This window comes from Rhincodon typus, chromosome 14 (assembly GCF_021869965.1).
Source record: "Rhincodon typus isolate 14 chromosome 14, sRhiTyp1.1, whole genome shotgun sequence".
Classification (NCBI taxonomy): domain Eukaryota; kingdom Metazoa; phylum Chordata; class Chondrichthyes; order Orectolobiformes; family Rhincodontidae; genus Rhincodon; species Rhincodon typus.
Genome location: NC_063345.1, coordinates 62,888 through 78,884, shown reverse-complemented (window position 1 = coordinate 78,884; position 15,997 = coordinate 62,888). Strand labels below are relative to the sequence as shown.

At 42.4% G+C, this 15,997-nt stretch overlaps 1 protein-coding gene across 1 annotated transcript in view; it reads left to right on the top strand.

Annotated features, from left to right (window-relative positions):
- gpc4 (glypican 4) overlaps positions 1–2,944 on the top strand; it is a 97,192-nt gene extending 94,248 nt beyond the window's left edge. The window contains exon 8 of the mRNA XM_048605431.1: positions 659–2,944. Within this exon, the coding sequence (XP_048461388.1) occupies positions 659–873 (215 nt within the window). The 3' untranslated portion in view covers positions 874–2,944. The remainder of the gene's footprint in view (positions 1–658) is intronic.
- Positions 2,945–15,997: the final 13,053 nt, after the last annotated feature.

Genomic DNA, 15,997 nt, shown 5'->3' with positions numbered 1-15,997 from the left:
GAGTAACATCATCAGTGCACCTGATTTGCCCAATTTCTCGAGATGTGAGAGTCCTACACTCCCAGGAACAAGCCTGGTGAACCTGTGTTGTGCTACGTCTATGACAATAACATCTTCTCTGATCTTGGTCAGCATTCAGATTTGGGTTGATAAATGGCAAGTAACATGTTGCCACCTGACTTGAAGCAATGGCCCTGTCCAACAAGAGAACCTAACAACCACCTTATGATATTCAACAGCATTATCCTCACCATCTTGCGTACTGTCAACATTCTAGGGATTGCCATTGAGCAGAAACTGAAATAGACTAGCCATTATAATTTCTTTGGTTATGAGAGCTTGTCAGGGGCTTGGATTCTGGTGTGTAACTCATCACCTATCTCCACAAGTCTGCCCACCATGTGCAGAGCGGAAGTCAGGCATAAGACAGAGTCAGAGTTTTCACAGCATAGAAAGAGGCCCTTCAGCCCATCGAATGTGATGGAGTAGTCCCTACTTGTCTGGATGTTTGCAGCTCAAATAGCATTTCTGTTATTTTAAATGTTCCAGCAATTACAACCATTATAAATTGATTTTTGTTTTTATTGTTTAATTAAAGCAATGTTATATTTGTGCGATAAGCAGTCTGAAAATAACTTAATTGTTCCGTTTCCCATAGGTGATGAAAGCAGTGGTGAAGAAAGTGGAAGTGGCTGTTTTGGGTTGGATTGTCACTCTGAGTTTGACTTCATGAGTACAGATGCACCTGTGCTCTTTGGCCCTATAGAACCCAAGAAAATTGCTCCTGAAGATACTGCTCACTCCATTAGACCCTCGCAACAAGTTCTACTTATGAGCTGTTTGATAATAATCTTAGAGCAACAGTTGCGGTAATCACACAAGTTGCTGAGAAGAGTCTTTGCACATTGCTTTTTTTTTTAAAATTACTCTCATATCATTGTGACTTTGACTTTAATTTCAAATTTACTTTTAATGTCTCAACAATGATGCATGGTTGCTGCTTTATTTGTTTTCAGATTGCCATTGGCACCACTGTATCTGGGTCATTGTGTTTATGTGAACACGGGACTTTTTCATTTTAACATATGAATTTCAAAGTAAATGCAGGTCTGTAGTTAGTGAATCTTTAAAGTATTTTTAAACTCCTTCTCATTTTATGTCGTTAAAGAGATCAGGATTCTGCGTAAGAAAATGTATTCAGTGGACTGTAGTTCCCACTCATCCCCAAAGGGGCCAATGGGAGGAATTTAATTAACCAGGAGGGTTGCAGGTGAGAATCCCCCTCTCCATGCTCCACACGCAATTAATATCTGTTTGAGGGTTTCAAGCTGCAGCCACTTTTGTTTGAACAGGAGCTGAAGGGGCACTTGCCATGCAGGGAACCCAAGCAAATTGTGTCAAGTTTGTTAAAGAGCTTTCCAGCAAGGGTGGAGGTGGGGGAGTTGGCGAGGAGGGGCTCTTCACTGGAAGGCTATGCATTAAGTGGAAGGACCACTAATTCCACTCCCTATTCTTTCTTTCAACTTTCCATTGTATCCAGCAACCTTCACTCACTTTGATCTGTGATCCCTCGCCATCTAATAGATGTATTGCTGCCAGTGGCTGATAGCAGTGGCAAACCGCTAGCCTCTGATTGGCTGACCATTTAAGTAGACTCCCCAAAGGAAGTGATGTGAGACTACTACCAATTCCCCAGTTGTTGGACAAAAGCCTATCACCAAGATTAAGTTCTACCCTCTGCATTTCACGATGAGGACCTGCACAAAAGCAACCATACACATCTTGAACTTATTTGGAATAATGTTGCACCTATCAATGCATAAAAATACCTGTTATTTAGTTGAGATATCTGCTAGACGCTCAGTGTAAGTTTGTAATTTATTTTGGTTCTATATAATTGTAGAATGATTACAGCTGAGATTAGTGAGTCCTTGATTAAAGCAAGACATTGCAGCTTTGAAAGGTGCTTTTAGAATTGTTGGAAAGAGACTGCAGCACAAGCGCCAGAATTTGGTCATAATTAACAGTGCTTGTTGACATGTAGGGGAATTGAATTTTTCATATGAGAAATCTAAAAGTTAATTCTGGCCATGTGTTGTGTTTTACCATCTGCCTGAGTTGCTTTCTACAGTTTGAAGGTCAGTAGCATCTTCCTGGGATTTATTTTTAGCTACAGAGTCGGAATGCAAATATCAATTTTGTTTTGGTCCCTGCTTTCATTGTAATGTTGAATTTATCTTTATATCAGAATTTTAAGTACTTGTAATTGCTAGCTCAGGGTCAATACATTGTTTTCTAAAATTCTAATCGGTAATTTCAACAGATTCTTTTTCAGTCAGCAGAAGACTAATGGTACATTTTTGCTGTTGATAAATTATGCTTGGGAGTTTCGTATCTATAGAAAGTAGTTCAGTTTGAAATAGGTCTTTTTTCTGAGAGTATAGATTGTATATAGCTGAGATACTGCTGAGTGCATAGCTCAGCTAACTGAAGGTGTTGACATTTGCTGTTCCTTTAGTTAGACAAGGTAGAATTTAGTCTGGCTTTCTGGAAGGGAAGGGATGATTGTGTCTAAAATATCCATTCGTTGGCTGAAATTCAGCTAAAGACCAGCAAAATAATGGCATGGTCCTATGGGACAGCCACTGTCAAAATGCCTGCTGCGTCATATGCGATCACTTAAGACAGACTATTGAATTCTGCTTTCTTTCATCTTGCAAAAGCCTATTATAATTCCAGGATTTGTATTTTATTGTTGAGATTAATCATTTAACTGATTTTATTGACTTGTTAGTTCATTTTTAAGCAAAGTACAAAATATCCTTGATGTAAGTTGTGAAACATTTATAGTGATTGGCCTTCTATTGACAATGTAACAAATATGTATGCTGGGAGAAGTCATATTGAATGCAAAACATTCTTGAGTAAATGTGTGAACGTCAAATTTGGTCATTTGTGTTGTACTAAAACTAAAACATCCGGAATCTGCATAGCTTTCATCTACCACACCACCCCCTCACCTTCCCCAAATTTTGGAATTTCTTTCACTTTGGAAACTCAGTTTAAATTTCATACATAAGGACTGGTTTTTAACTTGTGTGACCATCTTCTCTCCAGTTATGTATATAATCTTTAATATCCCCATAATTACCATAGTTTACATAAAAGTTATTAACTAGAGACACAAGTCTTATTTCTGTACTCACTAGCCCATGGCCCCAGGAGTAATTTGGAGATTTGCTACTTTTTGAGGTCCTATTTTTCGGTTTCTCTTCCAGAATCTCAACCGTGCCTTCAGGACGACTTCCTTTTTTTATACTTTATACTCAAGATCTTGTATCTAGGTATCTTTGTATCTAAGATGGCGCCAGGAATGGTGACTTTGTACATTTTTCACTATATTCTTGCCTATCCCTGTACTTGAGTATATGTCACAGTAAAGTCTAATTCAGATCAAATCAACACTACAAAGACCTGGATACAAGGTGACAAGATGTAGAAATAAATATTTCAGAGTTTACAACATTTCAAAAAGACAGACCGATTGGAAAAGGAAATACCATCTTCAACTGCTTCAACAATGACATTCTGTCCATCATAAAGTCAGAAGTGGGAATGTTCGCCAATGATTGCACAATATTCAACACTATTTGCAATTCCTCAGACTCCAGATGAGCCCATGTCTGTTTGCAGCAAGCTCTAGATAACATGCAAGTCTGGGCTAATAAGTAGCAAGTAACTCCAGTCAAGTGCCAGGCAATTGCATTTTCACAGTATATAACTATTGCCCTTTGACATTCAGTGGCATTATGAATAACCTGCTCACTGATGCCCAGCTTGGGTTCTACAAAGCTATTCCGCTCCCGACTTCATTACAGCCTTGGTTCAATCATGGACAATAGAGCTGAATTGCAGAGGTGAAGTGAGAACGATGGCCCTTGATATCAGGACTGCATTAGATAGAGTTACTCTGGCATCAAGGAGCTCGAGCAAACCTGGAGTCAATGGACATTGAGGGAAACTCTCCTATGGTTGGAGTCATATCTGGCACGTAAGATAGTAGTGGTTGTTGGAGGTCAGTTATTTGAGCTCCTGGATCTTGCTGCAGGAATTTCTCAGGGTCGTGCTCTCGGTTCAACTATCTTTAGCTGCTTCATCAATGACCTTCCCTGAATCAGAATGGGGATGTTCATCAAGTAACAAGTCCTGGACAGTATCCAGACTTGGGTTGAAATATGTTAAGTAATATTTGCGCCAAACAAATGTGCGGGCAATAACAATCACTAACAAAGGACAATCTAACAACTGCTCCTTGGTATTCAATGGCTTTACCATTTCTCTGTATCAGCGCCCTGAGGGTTGCATTGACCAGAAGCTCAACTGGACTCTCCATAGAAATGCAGTGGCTGCAAGAATGCATTTGTGGTTAGGAATACTGCAGAGAGTAATTGCAGAGTGTTAGGATTAGTAGGGTGTTAGGGTTAGGGATAGGGTTTAGGGTTTAGGGTTTAGGGTTACGGTTAGTCTCACCTTTGCTAGGGTTAGATTTAGGGTTGGGGTAAGTTTAGGTTGAGGGTTACTTAAAGTTAGTGTTAGGGTTAGGGATTGGATTAGTGTTATGCCACCCACTGTCTAATTCTAACCTTGGACTGGAATGGGGTTAGGATTAGGGTGGTTTTGGGCTGAGGATAAAGTTAAATTTGGAGTTGAATACGACATACCCCCTTCTGAATCTGCAAGGCATCATTCATGAGCCTAGTGCCATCCTTGGATGCCTTTCCACCATCTGCAAGGTACAAGTCAGGAGTATAATAGAATACTCCCCACTCACCTAGATGACTGCATCTCCAACAACACTGAAGAAGCTTGACACCGTCCAGGCCAAAGCAGTCTGCTTGAATGGCACCACATCCACAAGCATTCAGTCATCCCACCATCGCTGCTCAGTGGTAGCAGTGGGTACAATCCAGAAGATGCACTGCAGACAGATCCAAACGTACAACCCAGTTCCATCTGGAAGGACTAGTGCAGCAGATACATGGGTGCATGTTCTCTTCCAAGCCATTCACCATCCTGACTAGGAAACATATTGCTATTGCTTCACAGTTGCTGGGTCAAAATCCTGGAACTCTCTTCCTAAGGGCATTGAGAGTCTACCTACAGCACATGGTCAGCAGCAATTTAAGAAGGGGGCTCACCGCCACCTTCTCAAAGGTGACTAACAATAGGAAATAAATGCTGATCAGCCAGTGAAACTCTCATTCCACGAGTGAATTTTTATAAAATTACCACTACTGAATCCATTCCGATATCAACAATCTGGGGATTACCATTGACCACAAACTGAACTGGACTAGTTGTGTGAATAATATAGCTAGAAGAGCTGGTCAGAGACTAGAAATCTTGCAGTGAGTAACTCACCTCTCGACTTACCAAAGCAAGATATAAATCAAGAGTGTGATGGAATAATCATTCAGGTAAGTGGAGAGTATGGCTCCAGTAACCCTCAGGAAGCTTGACACCATCAGAATAAAGCAGTGATGCCCCTTCTACCACCTTCAGCATTCAGTCACTTCACGAGTGCGTGCTGTGGCAGCAGCATGCAGTAACTCACCAAGGTTCCTTCCACACACTGTCCAAATGCACAAACTCTCCACCTATGAAGGCAAGAGCACCAAACGCATGGAATTTGAATGAAATGATGAAAATTCAATATACGTGACTATCACCGGCAGGTTCCCCTCCAAGTTGCATGCCATCCTAACTTGGCATTGTGTTGCCATTACTTCATTGTTGCCAAGTCACAACCCTGGAACTTCTTTCCTAACAGCATATTCCTAACTTCATGGACTCAGCTCACCACCACATTCTCAGGGCATTTAGAAATGGGAAAGAGTGGATGGCATAGTCTGCAAAGCTAACATCCCTTCTATAAACCAGGAAAAGGAGCAGTAATTCTGATAATAAAAGTTACTAAAAATGGCTGATATAGGAACATTAGTAAGAATGAATCCTGATTCAGAAAGTAGAATCAGTATGGGAGAGATTAAGGGAATCCTGGAAGATGAGTTTATAGAATGCTTTCACAAGTTTTCTGGAGCAATATGTTGTAGAATCAGCTAGGGATAAAAGTTTTATATATCTAGTATTGTACAAATGAATAGGATTAATTAAGAAAGTAATAGTAAACAATTCATTGTGAAATAGTGGTCATAACACAATTGAACAGAACAAAAAATAGTACAACACAGGAACATAACCTTTATGTTTCAAGCCTTCACTGACACATGATGCTTTCTGAACTAAAAACCTTTGGTCTCTATGAGGTCCTGAGCCCTCCATTCCCTGCCTGTTCATTACCTTTCAAGTTGCCTCTTAACTGTTGCTATTGTATCTGCTTCTACCACCTCCCCTGGCAGCACATTCCAGGCACTTACAACCCTCCGTGTAAAAAAAAACTTGCGCCTCACATCTTTAAACATTGCTCCTTTTACCTTCAAACTATGTCCCTTACTAATTGACATTTCTACCCTTAGAAAAAGACTGACCATTCATTCTATCCATGCCTTTCATAATTTTTTAAAATTTCTAATGCATCACTCCTCAGCCTCTGTTTTAGTGAAAGCTTGTCCAATCTTTCCTCATAGCTAATACCCTCCAAACCAGGCAGCAATCTGGTAAACTTTTCTGTACCCTGTCAAGTGTCCGTGTCCTCCTAGTAGTGTGACGATCACAACTGTACACAATATTCCAAATGTGGCCTGAATAAAATTCTATAGAGCTGCAACATGACTTGCTAATTTGTATATTTTATGCCCCAACCAATGATGGCAAATATACCATTTGCCTTCTTCTCCACCTTATCGACCTGTGTTGCCCCTTTCAAGGAAATGTGGACTTGTACACCTACAGACAAAAAATCCAAGATAGACAAACAGGAGTCTGGAAGAACACAGCAGGCCAGGCACCATCTGGAGGAAAGGTGCAGTCAAAGTTTCAGGTATTACCCTTATTTAGGACAATGAAATACTGAAACGTTGACTGCTCCTTTCCTCCAAATGCTGCCTGGCCTCTTGTGTTCTTCCAGCCTCCTGTTTGTCGACCTATACACCGAGATGCCTCTATATGTTAATGCTCCTAAGGAATTTGTCATTTACTGTCTACTTCCTTGCAAAATGCTTCACGTCGCATTTGACTGTTTTGAAGTCGCATTTGCAGTTCCATCTGCCATTTCTCTGCCCAAGTCTCCAGCCTATCTATATCCTGCTGTATCCAGTGGCAATCCTCCTCACTATCCACAGCTCCCCTAATCTGTGTCATCAGCAAACATACTAATAGACCAGCTATATTCTCCTCCAAATCACTTAACATAGTACAACATTCCACATTTGTTTCCAAATGACATACAAACAACCTAGCCTGAAAGCCAGTTATGCCCCACTCCCCGTCCCAGTCCTGGCCCCAGCATCACTCCTATTCCAAACCCCAAGCCAAACAGTAACTTTGAATCTGATATTTGTTATTGCCTGACACCTAAACCTGCCCTGAAGTAACTTCACAGAGGCCCATATCCTGTCACCAAGTCACCCTTTATTTACATGCGGAGCGTCCTTGACCCTAGTCTAGTTTTGTCTGAGCTGGCTCTCGGAGTGAACAGAACCTCTGACACTCCTGTTTATGCCTGTCAGCCAGGACTCCCTAATTGGGGCTGTTTAATCTGGTCCAGTCAGGGAACTCCTATTCTGAGGTCCACCTGGCAGACCTCATTACAATCACTGCACTCCCTACCCCTAACACTGATCTTTCTTTCAATCTAACTTTAACCTTGATTTTGGCCCTGTAATCTAAGCCAAAAGGCCTGTCTCCAACACTAACTGTAGTTCTTAACCTAACAATGCACCTTGACTTGCAAAACCTATTTTACATTGTAGTCAAGGCCTTACAACCTACCTCCAACCAGTAGGGTCACTTTTAATCAATTACTGAAGTTCACCAGATCAACTAACACTGACTTACCAACTCACATTAACTAATAAATACAAGTTACTGTTCAGGCAGGAAACAAAAGAATGGACTGCAATTTTGATTTCCCAAGTAGGGGATCAAAAAGATATCAATTATACCTACTCATTGGATAGGTATTCAGCTATACATAGCAACATGGTGACGATTAAAGGTAGAAACACTCTTTTTATATATGCTGTAATGCTGAACTTGACCCAGTAAATGCAGCAGACCTATGTGATCTATAAGCCCCAGAAGGGAATGGAAAAATACAAGGGAGACAGACCTCCATTTCATGAAAAGGACTTTTGATTTCATTATTGTCTAAACAACAAAGCCAAGTAAAAGAATAAAAGAAAACAGGGGCAATAAAGCAACCGTGTCCTTAATAGACAAAGAAACAAAGGAATCAACTGTTTATAATTTAAAAACTACACTTACACTAGGTTCTCTGAAACAGCAGCCCTTGTAGTCATGACAAACTGTCTGTAACTTCATGGTCCATCATTTCTGTTACTAAGATACTTACCTCCCTACTAATCTTCCGCACATAATCACTATTCTAATACCAGTCCCAAACTTCAAGTCACAGCATCTATTATGGAACTTGGACTGTTTATTACTTGTTATACACAATAGTTATATTTACCTCATTTTGCAGGTGATCTTCAAACATATGCCAAACTATAATCTTGGGTTGATTCATAATGTCAAAAACGATGTATTTAATTCAGTAATTTTGGTTTGTATACAAAAGAAAGAGGAAAAAATAAAAGTTTCTAACAAAATAGAATTAGTGTAACTGAAATGACATGTTACATAAGAAAATTGGCTTACATTTTTGGGATGGTTGCAGAAAAACAAATTTTTACATAACTCTTTAGGATATTAAGTAATTATGGTTGATAAATCTGATCAAATGTAAAAATTTGTATAAATTTATTAATGTTAATAAAGAAAAATTAGATTGGAAGTACAATTCTGATAACAATATGCAAATGAATTCCTCCAGCATGAATAGCTGTCAATCAGGGCCAGTAACCTGAAGGGGCGCGATTTCCTGTTAGTGTTAAACCAGTGAATTGACAAGATGCAGGTTTTAAAATTTATTTCATAAAATATTTTTAATAGAAGTTCGTAAGCGATTTAAATTTAATTTAATTGGCATTGTAACATTTCTTATTTGTTGTTAGTTTTATTAATTCTTTTTTCCAAAAACAATTATTCTGTTAAATTGTATAACATGGCCCTGAAGGAAACTCCTTCGGACCAATGTGGGGACATTTTTTTCCATTTTAAAACTTATTCAATTATTTAATAATAAAAACCATTGATTGTACAACGACGCCTCTGGGCGCCAATTTTTAGCGCGAGAATCTTTGAAGCCAGGTGCACAACAGGGTTAGGTCAACTCCTGGTTTGAACAATTCACTTAATATGGAGATTATCTAAAGAAGGGTGCCAACCCAGAACATAGAACAGTACAGCACAATGCAGGCCCTTCGGCCCACCATGTTGTGCCGACCTATTATCCTACTAAGATCAATCTACGCTGCATACCCTACATTTCACTATCCTTCATGTGCCTATCCAAGAGTTGCTTAAAAGTCTCTAAAGTATCTGACTCCACTACCACTGCTGGCAGCGCATTCCACATGCCCACCACTCTCTGTGTGAAGAACCTAACTCTGACATTTCCCCTATACCTTCCTCTAATAACCTTAAAATTATGCCCCCTCGTAATAGTCATTTCCACCCTGGGAAAAAGTCTCTGACTATCCACTCTATCTATGCCTCTCATCATCTTGTACACCTCTATCAAGTCACCTCTCGTCCTTCTTTGCTCTAATGAGAGAGATGAGAGTGGTCCTAAAGGAAGAACACTGAATTGGGGGAAGGCCAACTATAGCAAAATTCAGCAGGAGCTGGGGAATGTGGATTTGGAGCAGCTGTTTGAGGGTAAATCCACATTTGATATGTTGGAGGCTTTTAAAGAGAGTTTGATTAGAGTGCAGGACAGACATGTCCCTGTGAAAATGAGGGATAGAAAGGGCAAGATTAGGGAACCATGGATGACAGGTGAAATTGTGAGACTAGCAAAGAGGAAAAAGGAAGCACACATTAGGTCTAGGCGACTGAAAACAGACGAAGCTTTGGAAGAATATCAGGAAACAAGGAATTAAGAGGACTAAAAGGGGTCATGAAATATCTTTAGCAAACAGGGTTAAGCAAAATCCCAAAGCCTTTTATTCATACATAAGGAGCGAGAGGGTAATTAGAGAAAAGGGTTGGCCCACTCAAGGACAAAGGAGGGAAGTTATGCGAGGAGTCAGAGAAAATGAGTGAGGTTCTTAATGAGTACTTTGTGTTGGTATTCACTGAGGAGAGGGACATGACAGATGTTGAGGTTAGGGATAGATGTTTGATTACTCTAGGTCAAGTCAGCATAAGGAGGGGGGAAGTGTTGGGTATTCTAAAAAGCATTAGGGTGGAAAAGTCCCCAGGTCCGGATGGGATCTATCCCAGGTTAGTGAGGGACGCGAGAGAGGAAATAGCTGGGGCCTTCACAGATATCTTTGCAGCATCCTTGAGCACGGGTGAGGTCCCGGAGGACTGGAGAATTACTAATGCTGTCCCCTTGTTTAAGAAGGTTAGCAAGGATAATCCAGGTACTTATAGACCGGTGAGCCTGACGTCAGTGGTGGGGAAGCTGTTGGGGACGATACTGAGGGACAGGATCTATTTACATTTGGAAGAAAATGGGCTTATCAGTGATAGGCAGCATGGTTTTGTGCAGGGAAGGTCATGTCTTACCAACTTGACAGAATTCTTTGAGCAAGTTGATAGATGAGGGAAGGGCTGTAGATGTCATATACATGGACTTCAGTAAGGCGTTTGATAAGGTTCCCCATGGTAGGCTGATGAAGAAAGTGAAGTCGCATGGGGTCCAGGGTGTACTAGCTAGATGGATAGAGAACTGGCTGGGCAACAGGAGACAGAGAGTTGTAGTGGAAGGGAGTTTCTCAAAACAGAGAACTGTGACCAGTGGTGTTCCACAGGGATCCGTGTTGGGACCACTGTTGTTTGTGATATACACAAATGATCTGGAGGAAAGTATAGATGGTCTGATTAGCAAGTTTGCAGATGACACTAAGATTTGTGGAGTAGCAGATAGTGAAGGAGACTGTCGGAGAATGCAGCAGAATATAGATAGATTGGAGAGTTGGGCGGAGAAATGGCAGATGGAGTTCAATCCAGGCAAATGCGAGGTGATGCATTTTGGAAGATCCAATTCAAGAGCGAACTATACGGTAAATGGAAAAGCCCTGGGGAAAATTGATGCACAGAGAGATGTGGGTGTTCAGGTCCATTGTACCTTGAAGGTGGCAACGCAGGTGGATAGAGTGGTCAAGAAGGCATACGGCATGCTTTCATTCATTGGACGGGGTATTGAGTACAAGAGTTGGCAGGTCATGTTGCTGTTGTATAGGACTTTGGTTCAACCACATGTGGAATACTGCGTACAGTTCTGGTCGCCACATTACCAAAAGGATGTGAATGCTTTGGAGAGGGTGCAGAGGGGGTTCACCAGGATGTTGCCTGGTATGGAGGGCGCTAGTTATGAAGAGAGGTTGAGTAGATTAGGATTATTTAATTAGAAAGATGGAGGTTGAGGGGGACCTGATTGAGGTCTACAAAATCATGAAAGGTATAGACAGGGTGGATAGCAAGAAGCTTTTTCCCCAGAGTGGGGGACTCAATTACTAGGGGTCATGATTTCAAGGTGAGAGGGGAAAAGCTTAAAGGAGATATGCGTGGAAAGTTCTTAACGCAGAGGTTGGTGGGTGCCTGGAACGCATTGCCAGCGTAGGTGGTAGAGGCGGGCTCGATAGCGTCATTTAAGATGTATCTGGACAGATATATGAATGGGCAGGGAGCTGAGGGATACAGATCCTTGGAAAATAGGCGACAGGTTTAGATAGAGGATCTGGATCGGCGCAGGCTTGGAGGGCCGAATGGCCTGTTCCTGTGCTGTAATTTTCTTTGTTCTTTGTTCTTTGTTCATCTGACCCCAATTTGTGCTCTGTAGTTCTTGCCTAAAAGCATTGTAATTCCCCCTCCCCTCATTAAATACTTTCCCACACCGTCTGCTCCTTTCCCTCTCCATGACTATAGTAAAGGTCAGGGAGTTGTGATCACTATCGCCAAAATGCTCTCCCACCGAAAGATCTGACACCTGGCTTGGTTCGTTGCCAAGCACCAAATCCAATATGGCCTCCCCTCTAGTTGGCCTATCTACATATTGAGTCAGAAATCCTTCCTGGACAAACCTAACAAAATCTGCTCCATCCAAACTATTTGCTCTTAGAAGGTTCCAGTCTGTATTAAGGAAGTTGAAGTCACCCATGACAACAACCCTATTACTTCTGCACCTTTCCACAACCTGTCTCCCAATCTGTTCCTCAGTGTCTCTGTTGCTATTGGGGGTGTCTTTAGAAAATTTGTCCTATCAACTGCTTATCCTTCCTCACAGATTCTCTGCATACTGTATCTGTCTGTATACCGGCTACCCCATCCTCTGACCTGTAGCTGCGGTTTCCATCGCCCTGCCAAACTAGTTTAAACCCTCCTGAAGAGCTCTAGCAAACCTCCCGCCCAGGATATTGGTGCCCCTCCAGTTCAGGTACAACCCGTCCTTCTTGTACAGGTCCCAGCTTCCCCAGAAGGTATCCCAATGATCCACATACCTGAAGCCCTCCCTCCTACACCAGCTCTGTAACGACCTGTTCAGCTGCACTTGCGCCCTATTCCTAGCCTCACTAGCCTGTAGCACCTGAAATTACTACTCTGCTCGTCCTGGCTTTTTGCTTCCATCCTAACTCCCTAAATTCACTGTTCAGGTCCTCTTCCCGTTTCCTAGCTATATCATTGGTACCGATGTGTACCACAACTTCTGGCTGCTCACCGTCCCCCTTAAGAATCCTGTTGACTTGATCCAAGACATCCCTGACCCTGGCACCCGGGATGCAACATACCATCCAGGAGTCTGGCTCGGTACCACAGAATCTCCTGTCTGTTCCCCTAACCAGTGAATCTCCTATCACTATCTCTCTCCTATTCTCCCCCATTCCCTTCTTTGCCACAGGGTCAGGCCCAGTGCCAGAGACCTGTCCGCTATGACCTTTCCCTGGTAGGTCGTTCCCCCCCAACAGTATCCAAAAAGGGTATACTTATTATTGAGGGGAACGGCCACAGGGGATCCCTGCACTGTCTGCCTATTTCCTTTCCCCTTCCTGACAGTCACCCAGCTACCTTTTTCCTGTACCTTGGGTGTGGCCACCTCCTTATAACTCCTCTCTATCACCCCCTCAGCCTCCCGAATGATCCGGAGTTCATCCAGCTCCAGCTCCAGTTCCCTAACGCGGTTTGTGAGGAGCTGGAGTTGGGTGCACTTCTCGCAGGTGAAGTCAGAGGGGACACCAGCAGTGACCCTTACCTCCCGCATCCTGCAAGAGGAGCATGCAACTGCCCTAGCTTCCATTCCCTCTACTCTAGATTGCCAAAAGAATAAAGAAAAAAGAAAGCTTATCTTTCCAACCATCCATACAGTCTTCTTTTTGATTACAGGAGGAGGATGGGTGGGAGACACTACACATGTAGTGTTTCGGGTTTAGCTAATGCCTGAATATAATAGTTCACTTCTCGGCTTGCGCTCTCACGTCTCCCGCCGCTGAAAGCAAGAAGGCTGCTGACTCATGAGGCAAGTTTTTATAAGAAAACCTTACCTTCCTGGCTGTCTCCTGGCTTGTGCTCTCACCTCTCCTGCAGTGATAGTGGAGTCAGATACATTAGGGACATTCAAGCAACTCTTGGATAGGCACACATAGATGGTAGTAAAATGTAGGGTATGCAGAGTAGTTTGATCTTAGGTCAGCACAACATCATGGGCTGAAGGGCCTGTACTGTTCTATGTTCTATGTATGTAAAGAAAGCATGGTACAGGGACGATGAGGCAACCATGACTGACTAGGGAAGTCAGGGACAGCATAAAAGCAAAAGAGAAAGCATATAATGTGGCAAAAAGCAGTGGGAAACCAGAGGACTGGGAAGCTTACAAAGACCAACAGAGGGCAACAAAAATGAAATAAGGAGGGAGAAGACTAAATATGAGGGTAAACGAGTCAGTAATATAAAGGAGGACTGTAAGAGTTTCTTTAGATATATAAAGGGAAAAAGAGAGGCAAAAGTGGACGTTGGACCACTGGAAAATGATGCTGGAGAGTTAGTAATGGGGAACAAGGAAATGGCTGAGGAACTGAATAATTACTTTGTGTCAGTCTTCAAGGTGGATGACATGAGTAATATCCCAAAAATTCCAGAGAGTCAGGAGGCAGAGCTGAGTATGGCGGCCATCACCAAGGAGAAGGTGCTAGAAAAACTGAATGGCCTGAAGGTGGACAAATCACCTGGACCAGATGGACTACAGCCCAGAGTTCTAAAGGACATAGCTGAAGAGATAGTGGAGGCGATAGTGGTTTTCTTCTCAGCAATCACTAGAGTCAGGGAGGGTCCCAGAGGACTGGAAAAAACCAGTGTGACACCCCTGTTTAAAAAGGCGGTGAGGCAAAAGACGGAAAATTACAGGCCGATTAGCCTAACCTCGGTCGTGCGTGAGATTTTGGAGTCCATTGCAAAGGATGAGATTTCTGAATATTTGGAAGTGTATGGTAAAATAGGACAAAGTCAGCATGGCTTCATCAAGGGGAGGTCATGCCTGACAAATCTGCTAGAATTCTTTGAGGAAGTAACGAGCAGGGTAGACCAAGGAGAGCCAATGGATGTTATCTACCTGAACTTCAAGAAAGCCTTTGAAAAGGTGTCACACAGGAGGCTGCTGAGTAAGATAAGGGCCCATGCTGTTAGAGGCAAGGTGCTAGCATGGATAGAAGATTGGCTGTCTGGCAGAAAGCAGACAGTGGGGATAGAAGGGTTTTTCTCAGGATGGCAGCTGGTGACAAGTGGTGTTCCACAAGTGTCAGTGTTGGGACCACAACTTTTCACTTTGTACATTAATGATCTAGATGAAGGAACTGAGGGCATTCTGGCTAAGTTTTCTGAAAATACATAGATAGATAGAGGGACAGTTGGTATTGAGGAGCTGGGGAGGCTGCAGAAGGATTTGGACAGGTTAGCAGAGTGGGCAGAGAAGTGACAGATGGAGTACAACGCAGGAAAGTGTGTGGTCATGCACTTTGGTAAGAAGAATCGAGGTATGGACTATTTTCTAAAAGGGGAGAAAATTCAGAAATCTGAAGTGCAGAGAGACTTGGGGGTTCTAATCCAGGATTCTCTCAAACTAAACTTGCAGGTTGAGTCAGTAGTTAGGAAGGCAAATGCAACTTTGGCATTTATTTTGAGAGGACTTGAATATGAATCAGGGATGTACTTCTGAGGCTCTATAAGGCTCTGGTCAGGCCACATTTGAAGTATTATGCACAGTTTTGGACCCCATATGTCAGGAAAGATGTACTGGCCCTGAAGTGGGTTCAGGGGATGTTCAGGGGATGTTCACAAGAATCGCCCCAGCAATGAAGCTTGACATATGAGGAATGTTTGAGGACTCTGGCTCTATACTCGATGGAGTTTAAAAGGATTCAGGGGGATCTAATTTCAATTTACAGGATACTCAATGGTCTGGACAGAGTTGGGAAGATAATGGTCAAGTGGTATTATCGCTGGACTGTTAATCCAGAGACCCAGATAATGTTCTGGGAACCCGAGTTTGAATCTGCCACAGCAGATGGTGGAATTTGAATTCAATAAATATCTGGAATTAAGTGTTTAATGATGACCATGAATCCATTATAGATTGCCACCCAGGTTGATAGGGTTGTTAAGAAGGCGTACGGTGTGTTAAGTTTTATTGGTAGAGGGACTGAGTTTCAGAGCCATGAGGTCATGTTGCAGCTGTACAAAACTCTGGTGCGGCCGC